The 12,523-nt window shown below is 41.7% G+C and overlaps 1 protein-coding gene across 6 annotated transcripts in view; it reads left to right on the forward strand.

The window, feature by feature from the left end:
• Window positions 1-9,983, forward strand: part of SEMA6A (semaphorin 6A) — a 116,356-nt gene extending 106,373 nt beyond the window's left edge. For 4 of the 6 annotated variants that reach the window (XM_054810081.1, XM_054810084.1, XM_054810085.1 and 1 more), the window contains one exon: window positions 7,494-9,983. In XM_054810081.1, the coding sequence (XP_054666056.1) occupies window positions 7,494-8,683 (1,190 nt within the window). In that variant the 3' untranslated portion in view covers window positions 8,684-9,983. The remainder of the gene's footprint in view (window positions 1-7,493) is intronic. The other 2 variants (XM_054810086.1, XM_054810087.1) reach the window with 1 other exon arrangement.
• The last annotated feature ends 2,540 nt before the right edge of the window (window positions 9,984-12,523 follow it).

The raw sequence follows: 12,523 nt of genomic DNA on the forward strand, positions 1-12,523 counted from the left end.
GCAGAAGAAGTCCTTGCAGCCAGAAGAAAGATGAAGGAAAAAGCTTACTTACTGTTTTCAACAAAGCGGTTCCAATAAAGTGGCAAACATTAAACCATTGGTATTATAATGTTGTTGGTTTATGTCAAACCTTGAAATTATTCCTTCAGGAAAAACAATGAGAGAAGATCTCAGAAATGCACAGTAGACTCTGGTCATTCCTGAATTTACTATCACTTTAAACTGGGGTGTCCAGTCTAAATTAGTGTGATTTTTCTTTCTTCTCTTTTTTTTTTTATTTTTTTCCAATTCCTATTGCTAGTTAAAAAGGAGGAAGAAAGGTTGTTAATACCTGCAGGGAATTTCCAGGCTGAAATAGTCTTTTAGCAGCATGAGATTGCGTATAAACACAGTTCTAACACCTGGAGACACATGTTGAAAACCTAGTCAGTGGTATTTAAAAAAGATATTCTGAAGTCCATAAAAACCTCCATTCGTAATGAGTCTCTACCAGTGTTTCTTGCAAGTCTAAGCAGAGGGAGATGTACATCAGACAGAGAAGTTTGCACTGAAGAATGAAACTAACTGCAAGGTTTTCCCCTTAAATAACAACAGTAAAGAAATCACTGTGCCTTTCTGGAACAATGACTTGTTCTGTGGAAAGTCTCAAGTGATTTTGTAGGTGTTGGAGATGGAAGTGGGCTTATTCCCATTTAACTGGAGAGGTGAAGACAGCAATGACACTCACTCCCTGACTGCCATGAATGTGTGGGCTAGACATAAATATTACCTTATTCCTTGGTAGTTATTCCCCCACTTTCCTGCCAAAACCATCATTCTTCACTTCCCATCTCTGTGTTTCAGTTTTGTGTGTGCTATCATTTTGGGTTATTACTCTACCATCTGTTGCAGGCAACTTTGGGAAGCTGGACAATGGCAGCTGCCCGCAGGGGTAATCACAGAGCATTCTTGGTGCTCGTGGCGTGTGATCTGGGATACACCTCTCACAGCCATATGTCATTTCTGGGACAGAGGTGTCTTTGTGTCCACACTACAGCTAACTGTAGCACTCAAACTGAAAGACATTATTTTTGGTGACAGGTTGTTCACATGCAGGAGCTTGTAGTTAGGGACCAGGTATTGCTGTCTGCCTTGCTTTTGTTATTCTTACTGATTCAGCTTGGCGTGAAAGAAGGCAGCATCCAGGCTGTTGTATCACTGAAACAGCCTCACATTAAGCTATTCAAACTGGGAAGTAGTTTGTTGTTTGTTTTCAGTCATCAAGCAATTGTGAGGGTTATAAGCTGGAATTTCAGTTCGTGCCCATTGTGAAGCGTATGCCAGAACCTAGACTTCGAGGAATGTGACTGTCAGGCTTTTCTTGATGTTCTGCCATCCCTGTCCCTGATCACAGATGAGACAAAGAAATTTAGGCTTTATCATGGGATGTTTCTTTTTATACTGTGCATGCTAAAAGGCCACAGCTCTTTTGCTGGGCTTCTGGAGTTGAGGTCTCCTTTCTGCAGATGCCTCTTAATTGCTGTTCTCCCGAGACATGCACCTTACTTCAGATCTTTTTCCAGGTAGACCTTTGATCAATACTTTTCAACTGCAGCTTTTCAGCAGGTTTTAGCTCACTTTCATTTGCTTCTGAGAAAATATGTCAAAGACTTTACAGAAGTCAAAGGGTATCATACTTAATGTTTCCCCATAAAAAGCCATTTATCCTGTCAAAAAAAGGAAGCTTGTCTGGTTTAATGTAATTTATTCTTGACAAATTTGCTTTGGCATTTTTTTTAATATATATATAATTACTCTATCATCCTTTGGATGCTCATAAAACTGATTATTTAATCACTTGTTGTAGTGTCATTCCCATTCTAAAAATTGGACTGGCAGGTCTGTTGTTTGTTAGGTCCTCCCTTTGGATCATCTCAAAGGCAGGTAGTATGCTTGTCCTTTTCCAGAGCTCTTGATGCTCAAACTTCCTCCAGCATTCTCCAAGATCCTGCACAGTGTCTAGCAATTGCTTTGGCTAGCTCCCTAAGCAATCAGGGACTAATTCCTTTAGGCAGCTTGAAGACATCTACATTATCCAAATTTTTTTACCTCTTTTCTCTGTTCTGATCGACACATATTCCGTGATTTTGTTACATTTCTGATCACAGATCAGAATGGGGATTTTTGCTGAAGAGTGAAGCAGGAAAAGGGATAAATACTTCAGTCTCCATGTCTTTCCTTATCTGTCCTCCTTTATTGAAGCTTGTACTGATTTCATCATTATTATTCACTTATGCTCGTACCATGTATTCTTTAGAACGATAAACTTTATTCCTTTGTGATTACTTCATCTTAATTACATTTCTGTCCTCAGAAGTTCTTTCCTGTTAGAATTAGAAGGAGCAGGACATGCCCAGAATAGCTTCATCAGCATTTTCATACAATAATACTGTCAGCACATCCTGCTTTTTGGCTTGTTTTTTAGCAGATATAGAGGTACAGTCCTAACCCTTGAATACTTTCATTAATTGGTGAAAAGAAGAAGCCTCATCTCCTCCCTGCTTACAATGATGTAGTATACAGTAGATCTATATCATTGTATCACCTATGATCTTTTCTTTTCTCTCTTATTTTCATCCAGAGACATTCAACAAGTCTGCTTCTCACCTTTTCCAGAACTTTAGAAAATTCATATGTATTACTGACATAAAATTTAACGTCTCCTTGCTTTTCCCCAACTACCTTTAGTGAACAGGCTAAATCAATACTCTACTCATGTGATTTATCCAAGCACTAGCTCACTTAAGAATTGAAACACTTTGAAACTTTGGAAACATTTTTCTTAATGTCCTCTTAACCAACCAGCCAGCCAACACTGCGTACCTTACCTACAAGCTCTGCTGGAAGAAAGAATTAATTACGTATAGCAAAATAATACAATACCATATCAGGTCTTCTTCTCATTAGATGAGTAAGAAGAGGTTATTTTGCATGTTCCAGACTGTTACAGAGCCATACTGACTGAGAAAATGAATGGTGATGTTAGGAGATGCAGACAAAAGGACATGGGATGAAATTACAGAAAGTTAGTGGAGGAGGAAGGATCAGCTTGTCTACAGGAATCGGAATGGCCATGAAAAGTGGAGGATATCAGGTTACTAGACTGGCTCTTTTAGTAGCCAGAAATAATAGTACATCACATGTGGGAAGACCCTGAAGTCATAAGCCCACTTCTGATTTGCAAGGGACAGAGCTTGTCTTAACTGAAAGACTTCAGGGAGATAGATAAGTGTCAGTATGTTTGTGGCATTAGCAACATGTAAGGTCTGGTCCTTGAAGGTGCAAATATTTAACCTCATCTATGACTTCGAAGCTCTTTCAGTTTTACTATTTTTACCACTAGACCTCTCCCAAGTATATTGTTAATACAGGTAATTCTGTCAACACTATCCCTTTGCAAAGAATAGCTGGTTATTATTTGTGGTGGTATGTCTCGATGTACTACAGAAAACAGCCAAGAGTATGGATGAGCAGTTCAGACAACATAAAATGAAATAAGCAATGTATTTCCACATTTGGAAAGAACATATTGCAAACAGAAAAGTGCTAGGCATAATATTTCAAAAGTAAAAGTATTTAATTTAGAATAATTGCTTTATTATTAAATACAAAATAAAAATAATGTAGCAAAATTTGTATCAATCCTATTTTACAGTCTGGTTCCATAGCATTTTATGCAGCCAGCCCAGTCAGTTTAACAGTACATAATGTCTTAGAAGGATGTCAGGTAATAGATAGCTATAATACTTCTCAATAGCAGATACTTCCTCAAAGCTGGGAGTCTGAATACTTTACTTTCAAAAATGTAGGCCCTACATTCTTCTGATTATTTTCTCCATTTATTTTAATTCTTTGAATAATGAGCGCTAATGAATTATGCTGGACTGAGCCTCAGGGACTGTGTTGTTCTCTTAACAACTGCAGGGTAGGTGAAAGTGCACACAATGCAGTCTGTAAAGTGGCACGAACACTGTCCTATCTGTTTGCTTTCAAATTGGCTTGTTTTGGGGACATCACTGGGATCACACGCTTGCTTATTCATCCCAGTCTATGAAGGCAGTTACTACTGAACCTAGGGGCTTGAGATGTTGATTGACAACGACTACAATTATCAGCCTATTTTGTAGTAGGTTGCCCACCCCCGCCGTGTTCATGACAGTAGGATGCTGAGCGTGCCTCATATTTTTCATTACTTAATTGTATCTTTTCCATAAACATTAATGCAGGGTCAAATCTTGCCCATCTTATGTCGTTTAAGTTACAGTTGTCAGGATTGCTTGCATAACTAAAGACATATGAATGTGATCCATGATTAAAAATAAATTGTATCATTAACCTGACATTGTGTGCAGAGAAGATCCACCTGCCTAGAGAAAGGCTACTAATGTTAAACATCCTTTAACTCTTGTATAGAAAACATAATAAACATCAGGAAGGTTTGAGCTCAAGAGGAACTAGTTGTAATCAGGCTGTTTTAAGACCCTCATAAATTTCAGCTGATAAAACACCTGCAGCATGAGTGACATCATTTCAGCTACCCCTTTCTTGAACACACATGGTCACTCAGTCTGAATGGTGTGGTAATTTCGTAATGTGAGTTGTAATGATTCATTATCCATTGGTAATGTAAAACTGAAGATTTCATCTTGCTTTTGTATGCAGTGATGCAGGTTTGTGCTTAAGGCTATCATTTGCAGAGTAGGACTTAGCCTAAAGCAGAAGGCTGAGGGTGGAGAACCGGTGACCTCACTTAGCCACGAGAAATGTCAGGCATGGACTCGAGCTTTAAGCCATTTCCTTGCATCCCACCACCAGACATCTGAGAAAGAGATCAGCACTTCCATCTCCACTCCCCATCTTGAGGAAGTTTTAGATAGCAATGAGGTCTGCTCTTCTCTAAGCTGAATAAACCAAGTATCTTCAGCTGCTCCTCATCAGTCATGCCCTGTAGTCTTTTCACCATCTTTGTTGCATTCTTATTTTTATACAGTTGGCCCTTTTGGCCAGCAGGGAACGTTTTTGGCTCATACTGAGCTTACCATCAACCAAAACTGCCACATGCCTTTCTGCTGGGCTGCACTCCTGTCTCTTGTCCCCCAGTCTGTACTGAACCAGATATTAAGTTAGTAAGGCATGACTTTCCCTTCATGAACCCATGATGGATTTGACTGTAGGTGCTTACACCCTTAGGTAGGCACTGAGCAGGGATTTTGAGTCTTTTTCAAGCATTGGACTTAAGTGCTCAAAGGAGCATATCTCTGAGAGGTTTGTGCATGGAAGGTGTCCCTCAAATTAGGCTTTTTAAGTTAAAGCTTTCCTTCACTTCATGCCCAGCAATGCATTTCTGGGTAAGATTTAACACTTCCCTGACCATCCTTCCCACGCATTTAAGACTCTCTGATTCTCTAGTTAATGACCACAGACAGTTTCACAAGTGTAAATAAATTTGGTCTTAAAATGCTGCAGAGTCTAGCATGTAAATATCAGCAGGTATAAGGTCCACAGAAGACCAACACCTTTGCAGTGAAATGTAGTTACTGCTGACTGTGCCATAACCGCTAGACTGTGGTACTGGTCTGTATATGGCAATTTTGTATGTGGATTTAAATTACAGGGCTAGGTTCTACCACTGCTTCTTAAGTACTGATGACAAAGAGTAGAAAAATCTGCCTCTTAAAAAGCTGCTGGGCTTTAAAAGGAGGTTCTCTCAGAAACACTTAATTCAAAGATTGTTTCTAATTATATATTGTTTTCTGAGATTTACTTTCCTTCCCTTACTTTTTTACTATAAAAAGACATTGATATGAATGCAGGATCTTTTTTTCTTAAGCAATCATCTGTTCTTGCTATTTATTCTCCTTGTGAAATCATAATCCTCTATTTGTCACAGCACAATAATTTCCGTGGCAACCAGCTGTGATGTCACACACAGAGACTTATGATTTCAAGAGCTGTTTTGCTTTTAAATATAAAGTTTCTATCTTGTAAGCAAATATCCCTTGTCCCCCTAAACACTGCAATTAAATGGGGACAGAAAAATATATGCTATAGAAGCAATACTGTGTCTAGCAAGAATACTTATCAAAGGTTTCTGTGAGATAGTGGCAACTTTTCAATGCTCTTTTAACATAGTTTGGTGAGGAGTATTTTGCATCTGGTTCTAATTCTGGGCCACTAATACCTTCTCTGCCAAATAACATGAAAAGACATTATTCTAGAAGGAGTTGATTTACGACATGAAAGTTTTCTGTCTTCGTGAAGTGTAAGGAGAACCTTGGAGGTACATTTTCTGTCTTGCTGTCTCTCCTGCCATAAGGACAAGGATTACGTTTCTTTAGAGCATGTGGACCTTTTAATGCCCTGGCATTTGGACCCTCTCTGTAGAAAGAGATGGGAGAGATGTTCCTTCAGCCCCTTGTCAGGCTCTGGGTCCTCCTTGTTAAGCACTGAGAACAAAACCAGAAATGGAAAAAGGCAAACTAGAGGGTCTGTGCATGTGTTTCATTAGTGCTGCTGGCTTGGTGCCCAACAATGTCAGAAAAAACGACTTTCTTCAGAAATTCAGGGTACTGATTAATGCTGTATTAGGGACTTCAGATGGAGGAGGCATGCTCTGCTGAAGATGCCTTGTCTGACAGTGGGCACTTGGAGAGACAAGTAAGATTGGACAATGATCTCTGACCACAGCACAGGACCACAAGATGAGGCCCTCAGAGTTAGGGCTTTCAGATGAGAAAGCATAGGCTTCAGCACAGAGGTCAACCTATTCATGTGTTCAGAACAAGGGAGAGCTTTTAAAATTAAAATAGCAAGGACAGTCATATATCAGGCTTAATAGATTTCAACACTGTGCACTATCTTTCATAGTTATTTAAGCATCCTCCTGGAGCTCAGGCATGTGACACCAACTTTGAGAACACATGATACAGATAACAGAATGACAAGCAGAGAAAGAAACCTTGAACAATGTTGGATGCACTTCTCTGGTATTTGCAGAGCTTCTGTCTCCTCTCCTCCTTTTAAAGGTTTTTCGATGTGAATGGTTTACCATAGTAAAAATAAGATGGTGTTAGCTGAAGAGAGATCAGATGGAGGGAGGGGAGGAATGAGCCGTATGTCAGAGGAGAAATAATAGCTCTGACCTGCTGAAGTCAGTGTGAGTCGCCCAGGGCCAGGATTTCAAACTGATTGCACTTGCCCTGCAAGTAAATTCTCGTTCCCCTCCTGAACTTCATAGTCTTCAATTCCAGATCTGTAAGCTGTACTGAAAGCCCAAGGCTGCACATGTGAGATGTAGCTGGCAGGTACAGTATGTCTCCAAGTTTGGGCAAGCTGATCAAAAACCACCTTGCAAAACAAAACCTCCCAGGACTTGCCTTTGAACAAAGTAGTTAATGATGAGTAGCTTTTCCCCATCCTTAGTTTGTTTAACCGCTGTATGCTGTTTATTGCAGGAGTGATTCGTGAGAGTTACCTGAAGGGTCATGATCAGCTGGTGCCGGTCACCCTGTTGGCCATTGCTGTTATTCTTGCTTTTGTCATGGGGGCTGTCTTTTCGGGAATCATAGTGTACTGCATCTGCGACCATCGCCGCAGAGATGTGACTGTTGTGCAGAGAAAGGAGAAGGAGCTGACCCACTCCCGCCGCGGCTCCATGAGCAGTGTTACTAAGCTCAGTGGCCTCTTTGGGGATGCTCAGTCCAAGGAGCCAAAGCCTGAAGCTATCCTCACGCCTCTGATGCACAATGGCAAGCTGGCTACCCCAGGCAGCACTGCCAAGATGCTAATCAAAGCTGACCAGCACCATCTGGACCTGGCCGCCCTGCCAACCCCTGAGTCCACCCCAACCCTACAACAGAAGAGAAAGCCCAGCCGTGGCAGCAGGGAATGGGAGAGAAACCAGAACCTCATCAATGCCTGCACAAAAGATATCCCCCCAATGGCCTCACCCGTGATCCCAACCGACTTGCCGCTCAGAGCTTCTCCTAGCCACATTCCCAGTGTTGTGGTCCTGCCCATAGCCCAGCAAGGCTACCAGCACGAGTACGTTGACCAGCCAAAAATGAGCGACGGGGCTCAGATGTCTGTGGAGGACCAGAATGCCACCCTTGAGTACAAAACCATCAAGGACCATCTCAGTAGCAAAAGCCCTAGCCACGGTGTTAACCTGGTGGAAAATCTTGACAGCATGCCACCAAAAGTACCCCAGCGGGAAGCTTCCCTCGGGCCCCCGGGCACCTCGCTGTCACAGAGTGGCCTGAGCAAGCGGCTGGAGATGCACTCTTCTGCTTACAACGTGGACTACAAGAGAAGCTACCCTACAAACTCGCTCACAAGAAGTCACCAGACGTCAACCCTCAAAAGAAACAACACTAACTCCTCTAACTCGTCCCACCTCTCCCGCAATCAGAGCTTCGGCCGGGGTGACAACCCACCGCCAGCTCCGCAGCGAGTGGACTCCATACAAGTCCATGCTGCTCAGGCACAGGCTGTAACTGTATCTCGGCAGCCAAGTCTCACCACCTACAACTCACTGACAAGGTCAGGGTTGAAACGCACGCCCTCGCTAAAGCCAGACGTACCTCCCAAACCTTCCTTTGCTCCGCTCTCCACGTCCATGAAGCCCAATGATGCGTGTACATAATCAGAGTGGGGTTGGGGGGGGGGGGAGGACGGCAGTTAAGCAGAGGTTGCCCTTGAAAGCCAGTGTTCTGCAACTGTTATCGCTTACTCCTCTGAGAAGATGGTTGTTGCAAGCTGAAGATGCGTTGGATTTCTGCTCTCTGGGAAAAGTGGAATATTTTTTTAAACCCGAGCCATATGACCCATGGTTGAAGGTTTGCAATTGCAGGACTCACCCCCACAACCCGCCAGTTCTTTGCTCAAAAGAATAACCCTCCATCACAAACATTGAGCCAAAAGCACACAGGTGAAAAATGACTGTGACATTTCACCCCCCACCCCCCCAACTGCACAGTGCATTCCTAAAAAGTGAAACAAATAATTACAAAAACAAACAAATTTAAAAAAGAAAAAAGGAAAAAAAAAAGAATCCATTGATAAAGCTAACTGACTTAACAATGGCAGAAGTTTACTACGTGCAGGTACTGTGAAACAATGCACATCAGTGTTACAGCCATTTGGTTACAGCAGTTAAATGCCGTGTTGGGCAAAATATGTCATAGAGTTCTGCTACCCTTCTCTTTTAATGAATAACATTTGACTGTTAACACAAGTAACTCCTCTTATTTATTGTTCAACTTTTGTTTTTCCTAAGGAAATGACTTCTGCATATCATCCTGTGAGCAGCTCTTCAGAGAAGTACCTTGAAAGTTATACCTATTTAACGTGAAACCCATTAACTGGAGTAATTAAAACTCTTTTATTTTTCCAAGAAGTTCACTGAGTTAGATAAGTTGGAGCTGGAATTCTGAACTTTGTGCCTGGGCTGCCTGATTAGCTGAAAAAAAAGGGGATATCTATTTAAGTCTCTCAGCTAATTAGCTGGCTGGGCCTCTGACCTAAGACAGAGACAAACAAATACCGCAAGTTCATAACTTCTAAAGCAACTGCAAGAGAAACTCTTAAAAGCCGCACATTTGTGCACCATTGCTATCAACATGGCTTTGTCAGTAGCTAATACTTTCTGTGAAGGCACCAGCTTGTGATGTGCCATCTCATTTCACCTTGCATGTGAGACGGCAAACAAAATCCTCAAACAGTGTGAACTAGTTAATATGCCGGCTGTTACCATGCATAAATTATGGTCTTATCACACGGGTTTTTCGTGGGAATATATCTGTGAATAGCCTGTTTTCTTCCACATGTAAATTTGTGCCTTACACCCTCAGTTGTGTATACTTGTGAGCTGTAGTATGTAAAACCTTTTTATTTTTCCCCTTTGAGTAATGCAAATATTTATTGATCCTTCCTTCTCCAAGCCCCTTCAAGAACTGGAGTAAAGACATTGAAAAAAAGAACATGGTGGTTATTTTCATAACTCCGTGTCCCTCAAGGAATTAGGCTAGCACCATACCCTCGACTCCAATTTCGCTTTCTAGCTGTGCCAAGTCCTCTCACAAAACCACACACACACAGTGATGCTCCCAAAGCACCATGCTGGGGGTTCTGCCTTCCCCCACCTCCTGCTTTCCTTTCACCAAATGTCGGCATGGGGATGATTCTCACTGGGAAGCAAGGAAGTGACCACCACCCTTGTCCATGGGGCTGGTGTGTCCCTTCGCTGGGGACAAGTGCCGGCAAGAGGGGCCAAGCCCTGCAGAAAGCCCGGCCACACATCCCACAGCACACAGGGCATGTGGAGCTAGGACAGGCAGGCGGGCTCCTGCTGTAGCTACCTGCTGCTCCAGAAGGATGCTGCATCTACTTCTTTGGGGAAAAATGTATTTTTCTTTTCTTTGTTTCTTTTGTGTGACTGTGCATGTAGCTAGCGTGGGAGTGTGCGCGCACACAAGTGTGTGTGTGTGTGTGTGTGTGCGCGCAAGTGTGTAAGTTCCTTTCCAGTCTTTCAGTTTATGCAAAAACGTAGATGTGTTTTTAATCTGTTACAATAACTGTGTCAACATACTGTAGAAAAATGATGGGGATCGCTTCTAAGCTTTTTATATATATATATATATATCTACTGAACAGTATGTTTGAGTAAGGTGGTTGTTTCTGTTTCAATTTGTTTTTTAAAATTTTATACTTCCATTTGTTTTTCAGGGTTTTGGTTTTGTTTCTGAATGACTGAAAAGACAGATTTTAAGTCCATTAGCTTATAGATGGTATATATAAAGTCTGGATGGTCTAGACCAAAGTGTGTAACAAGGGTGCTTGCATGTTCTTTCATTTCATCATGGCTTCTTTTATGAAACAGTTTTGTTCACCCTTAGTGAACTATGCAGATTGGAGTAGATATAGATCTGTATCCAAAGCAGTGTTGTTGTTTTAATAAAAACAAACAGAAAACCCTTTGAAAACAGTAGGTAGCAGGGTCATTTTTTTTTTTTTTAAAAGAACCAACTCACAACCTTTTTACCAAGCTCCAAACCCCTGGAGCACCAAATGCGCAGGTCCCCTTGATATTAGCCTGCAAAGTGTTCTCCCAAAACATAGAGATGAATATCACACCAACAGCTTGTGCAGCGATCTGCCTTTGCAATGTACACCGCACCAACTACTGGGTTGACCTTGAAACGCGCATTTTGTACTCGGTAGGTCTTCTGTTTTCGTCCTTTCCCACCCCCAGTTCCCTTCCACCCTCTGGAGGGGTTCATGAACCTATGTGTGCCTTTGCTTTCCACCCTTGCTATACACTGGTAGATGCAACAGATTCAGACTCTCATTTGTTGTAAAGTTGTAGAGTATTGTGATGTCACCAGTTTCCCTTCATTTCCACATCCCCTAACATCTGATTCACAACTTAATGTATGTTGTAAAAAAAAAAAAAAAAGCAAGAAAGAAGGAGGAGAAAAGGGGAAATAAAAGCTCTTGATTACATATGGTAATAAAACCAGACTGTTCTACCTTATTTCTTGTGTCCTGCTTCTTTTGTTTCTATGATGTTTTCTTCTTTTCCTTAAAGAAATACAAACAAATGTGATCATTTACATCAGGTTATGGTGAGAAAGAAATTTGTTACTTTCTGTCTCTCACAGAAAATGAACTTGAATTTAGAGTGAGCTGATGATAATTAAAAATTGAATCACACATTTGCTCTCCCTCTATTCATATTCTGCATTTTCTTTTTATGAGCTTGTTCATCATCAAATATTTATGGCAGACTTGATAGTTTAAAAGATCAAGGCTGGGATTTAAGCACGCACGGTCCACCAGAATAGATCATCATACAGATGTGACTTCATCTCCAGGCTTTACACATTAATAACGGAGGAGCCTGTGTTTTGTTTTAGCAGGCATAAATCTATTGTGCTTCATAGGCCTGATTTAGAGGATGTTGCCTGAGACTAATTCTGCAAGAACATGGTAGTAAACAGATAAATAACAAAAGAGTATATAATCTCCCTAGTCCTGGGAGTCATTAAAACATACCTGCATTCTCCACATTGATTTTGTGTAAATGGGGATCACTTAGCACAGCCATTACAGTACAGGTAAACGCTTGGTTACATTAGTTACTGGGCCGAGTGATTTTGGTTTTTGGCAGGGTTTCACATGACCCTGTAGAAATGAGGGATCTGATCCAGTAATTTACCCTTGCTCAGGTCATACTTGGGCTTTCCTCCCATGCCAGGACACCCTGTTCTGGACCTAGAGCCTTACTGATATGTGACGGTCTGCCACCTCACTGCACGCGTAGCCCTGTCACTGGCTCCGCAGAAAGTGGTGAAGGACTGGCTTTCCGCAAGGAGCGGAACATGATGGATTTAAAAAGAGAAGTCACAAAGCCTTGGCATGCTCTCCTTGGTGGAAAACAGCAGGCCCCTCTACAGCTCCATCTCCCCCTCTCTGCCCTAAAGGA

The sequence above is a fragment of the Grus americana genome, chromosome Z, assembly GCF_028858705.1.
Source record: "Grus americana isolate bGruAme1 chromosome Z, bGruAme1.mat, whole genome shotgun sequence".
In the NCBI taxonomy this organism is placed as follows: Eukaryota; Metazoa; Chordata; class Aves; order Gruiformes; family Gruidae; genus Grus; species Grus americana.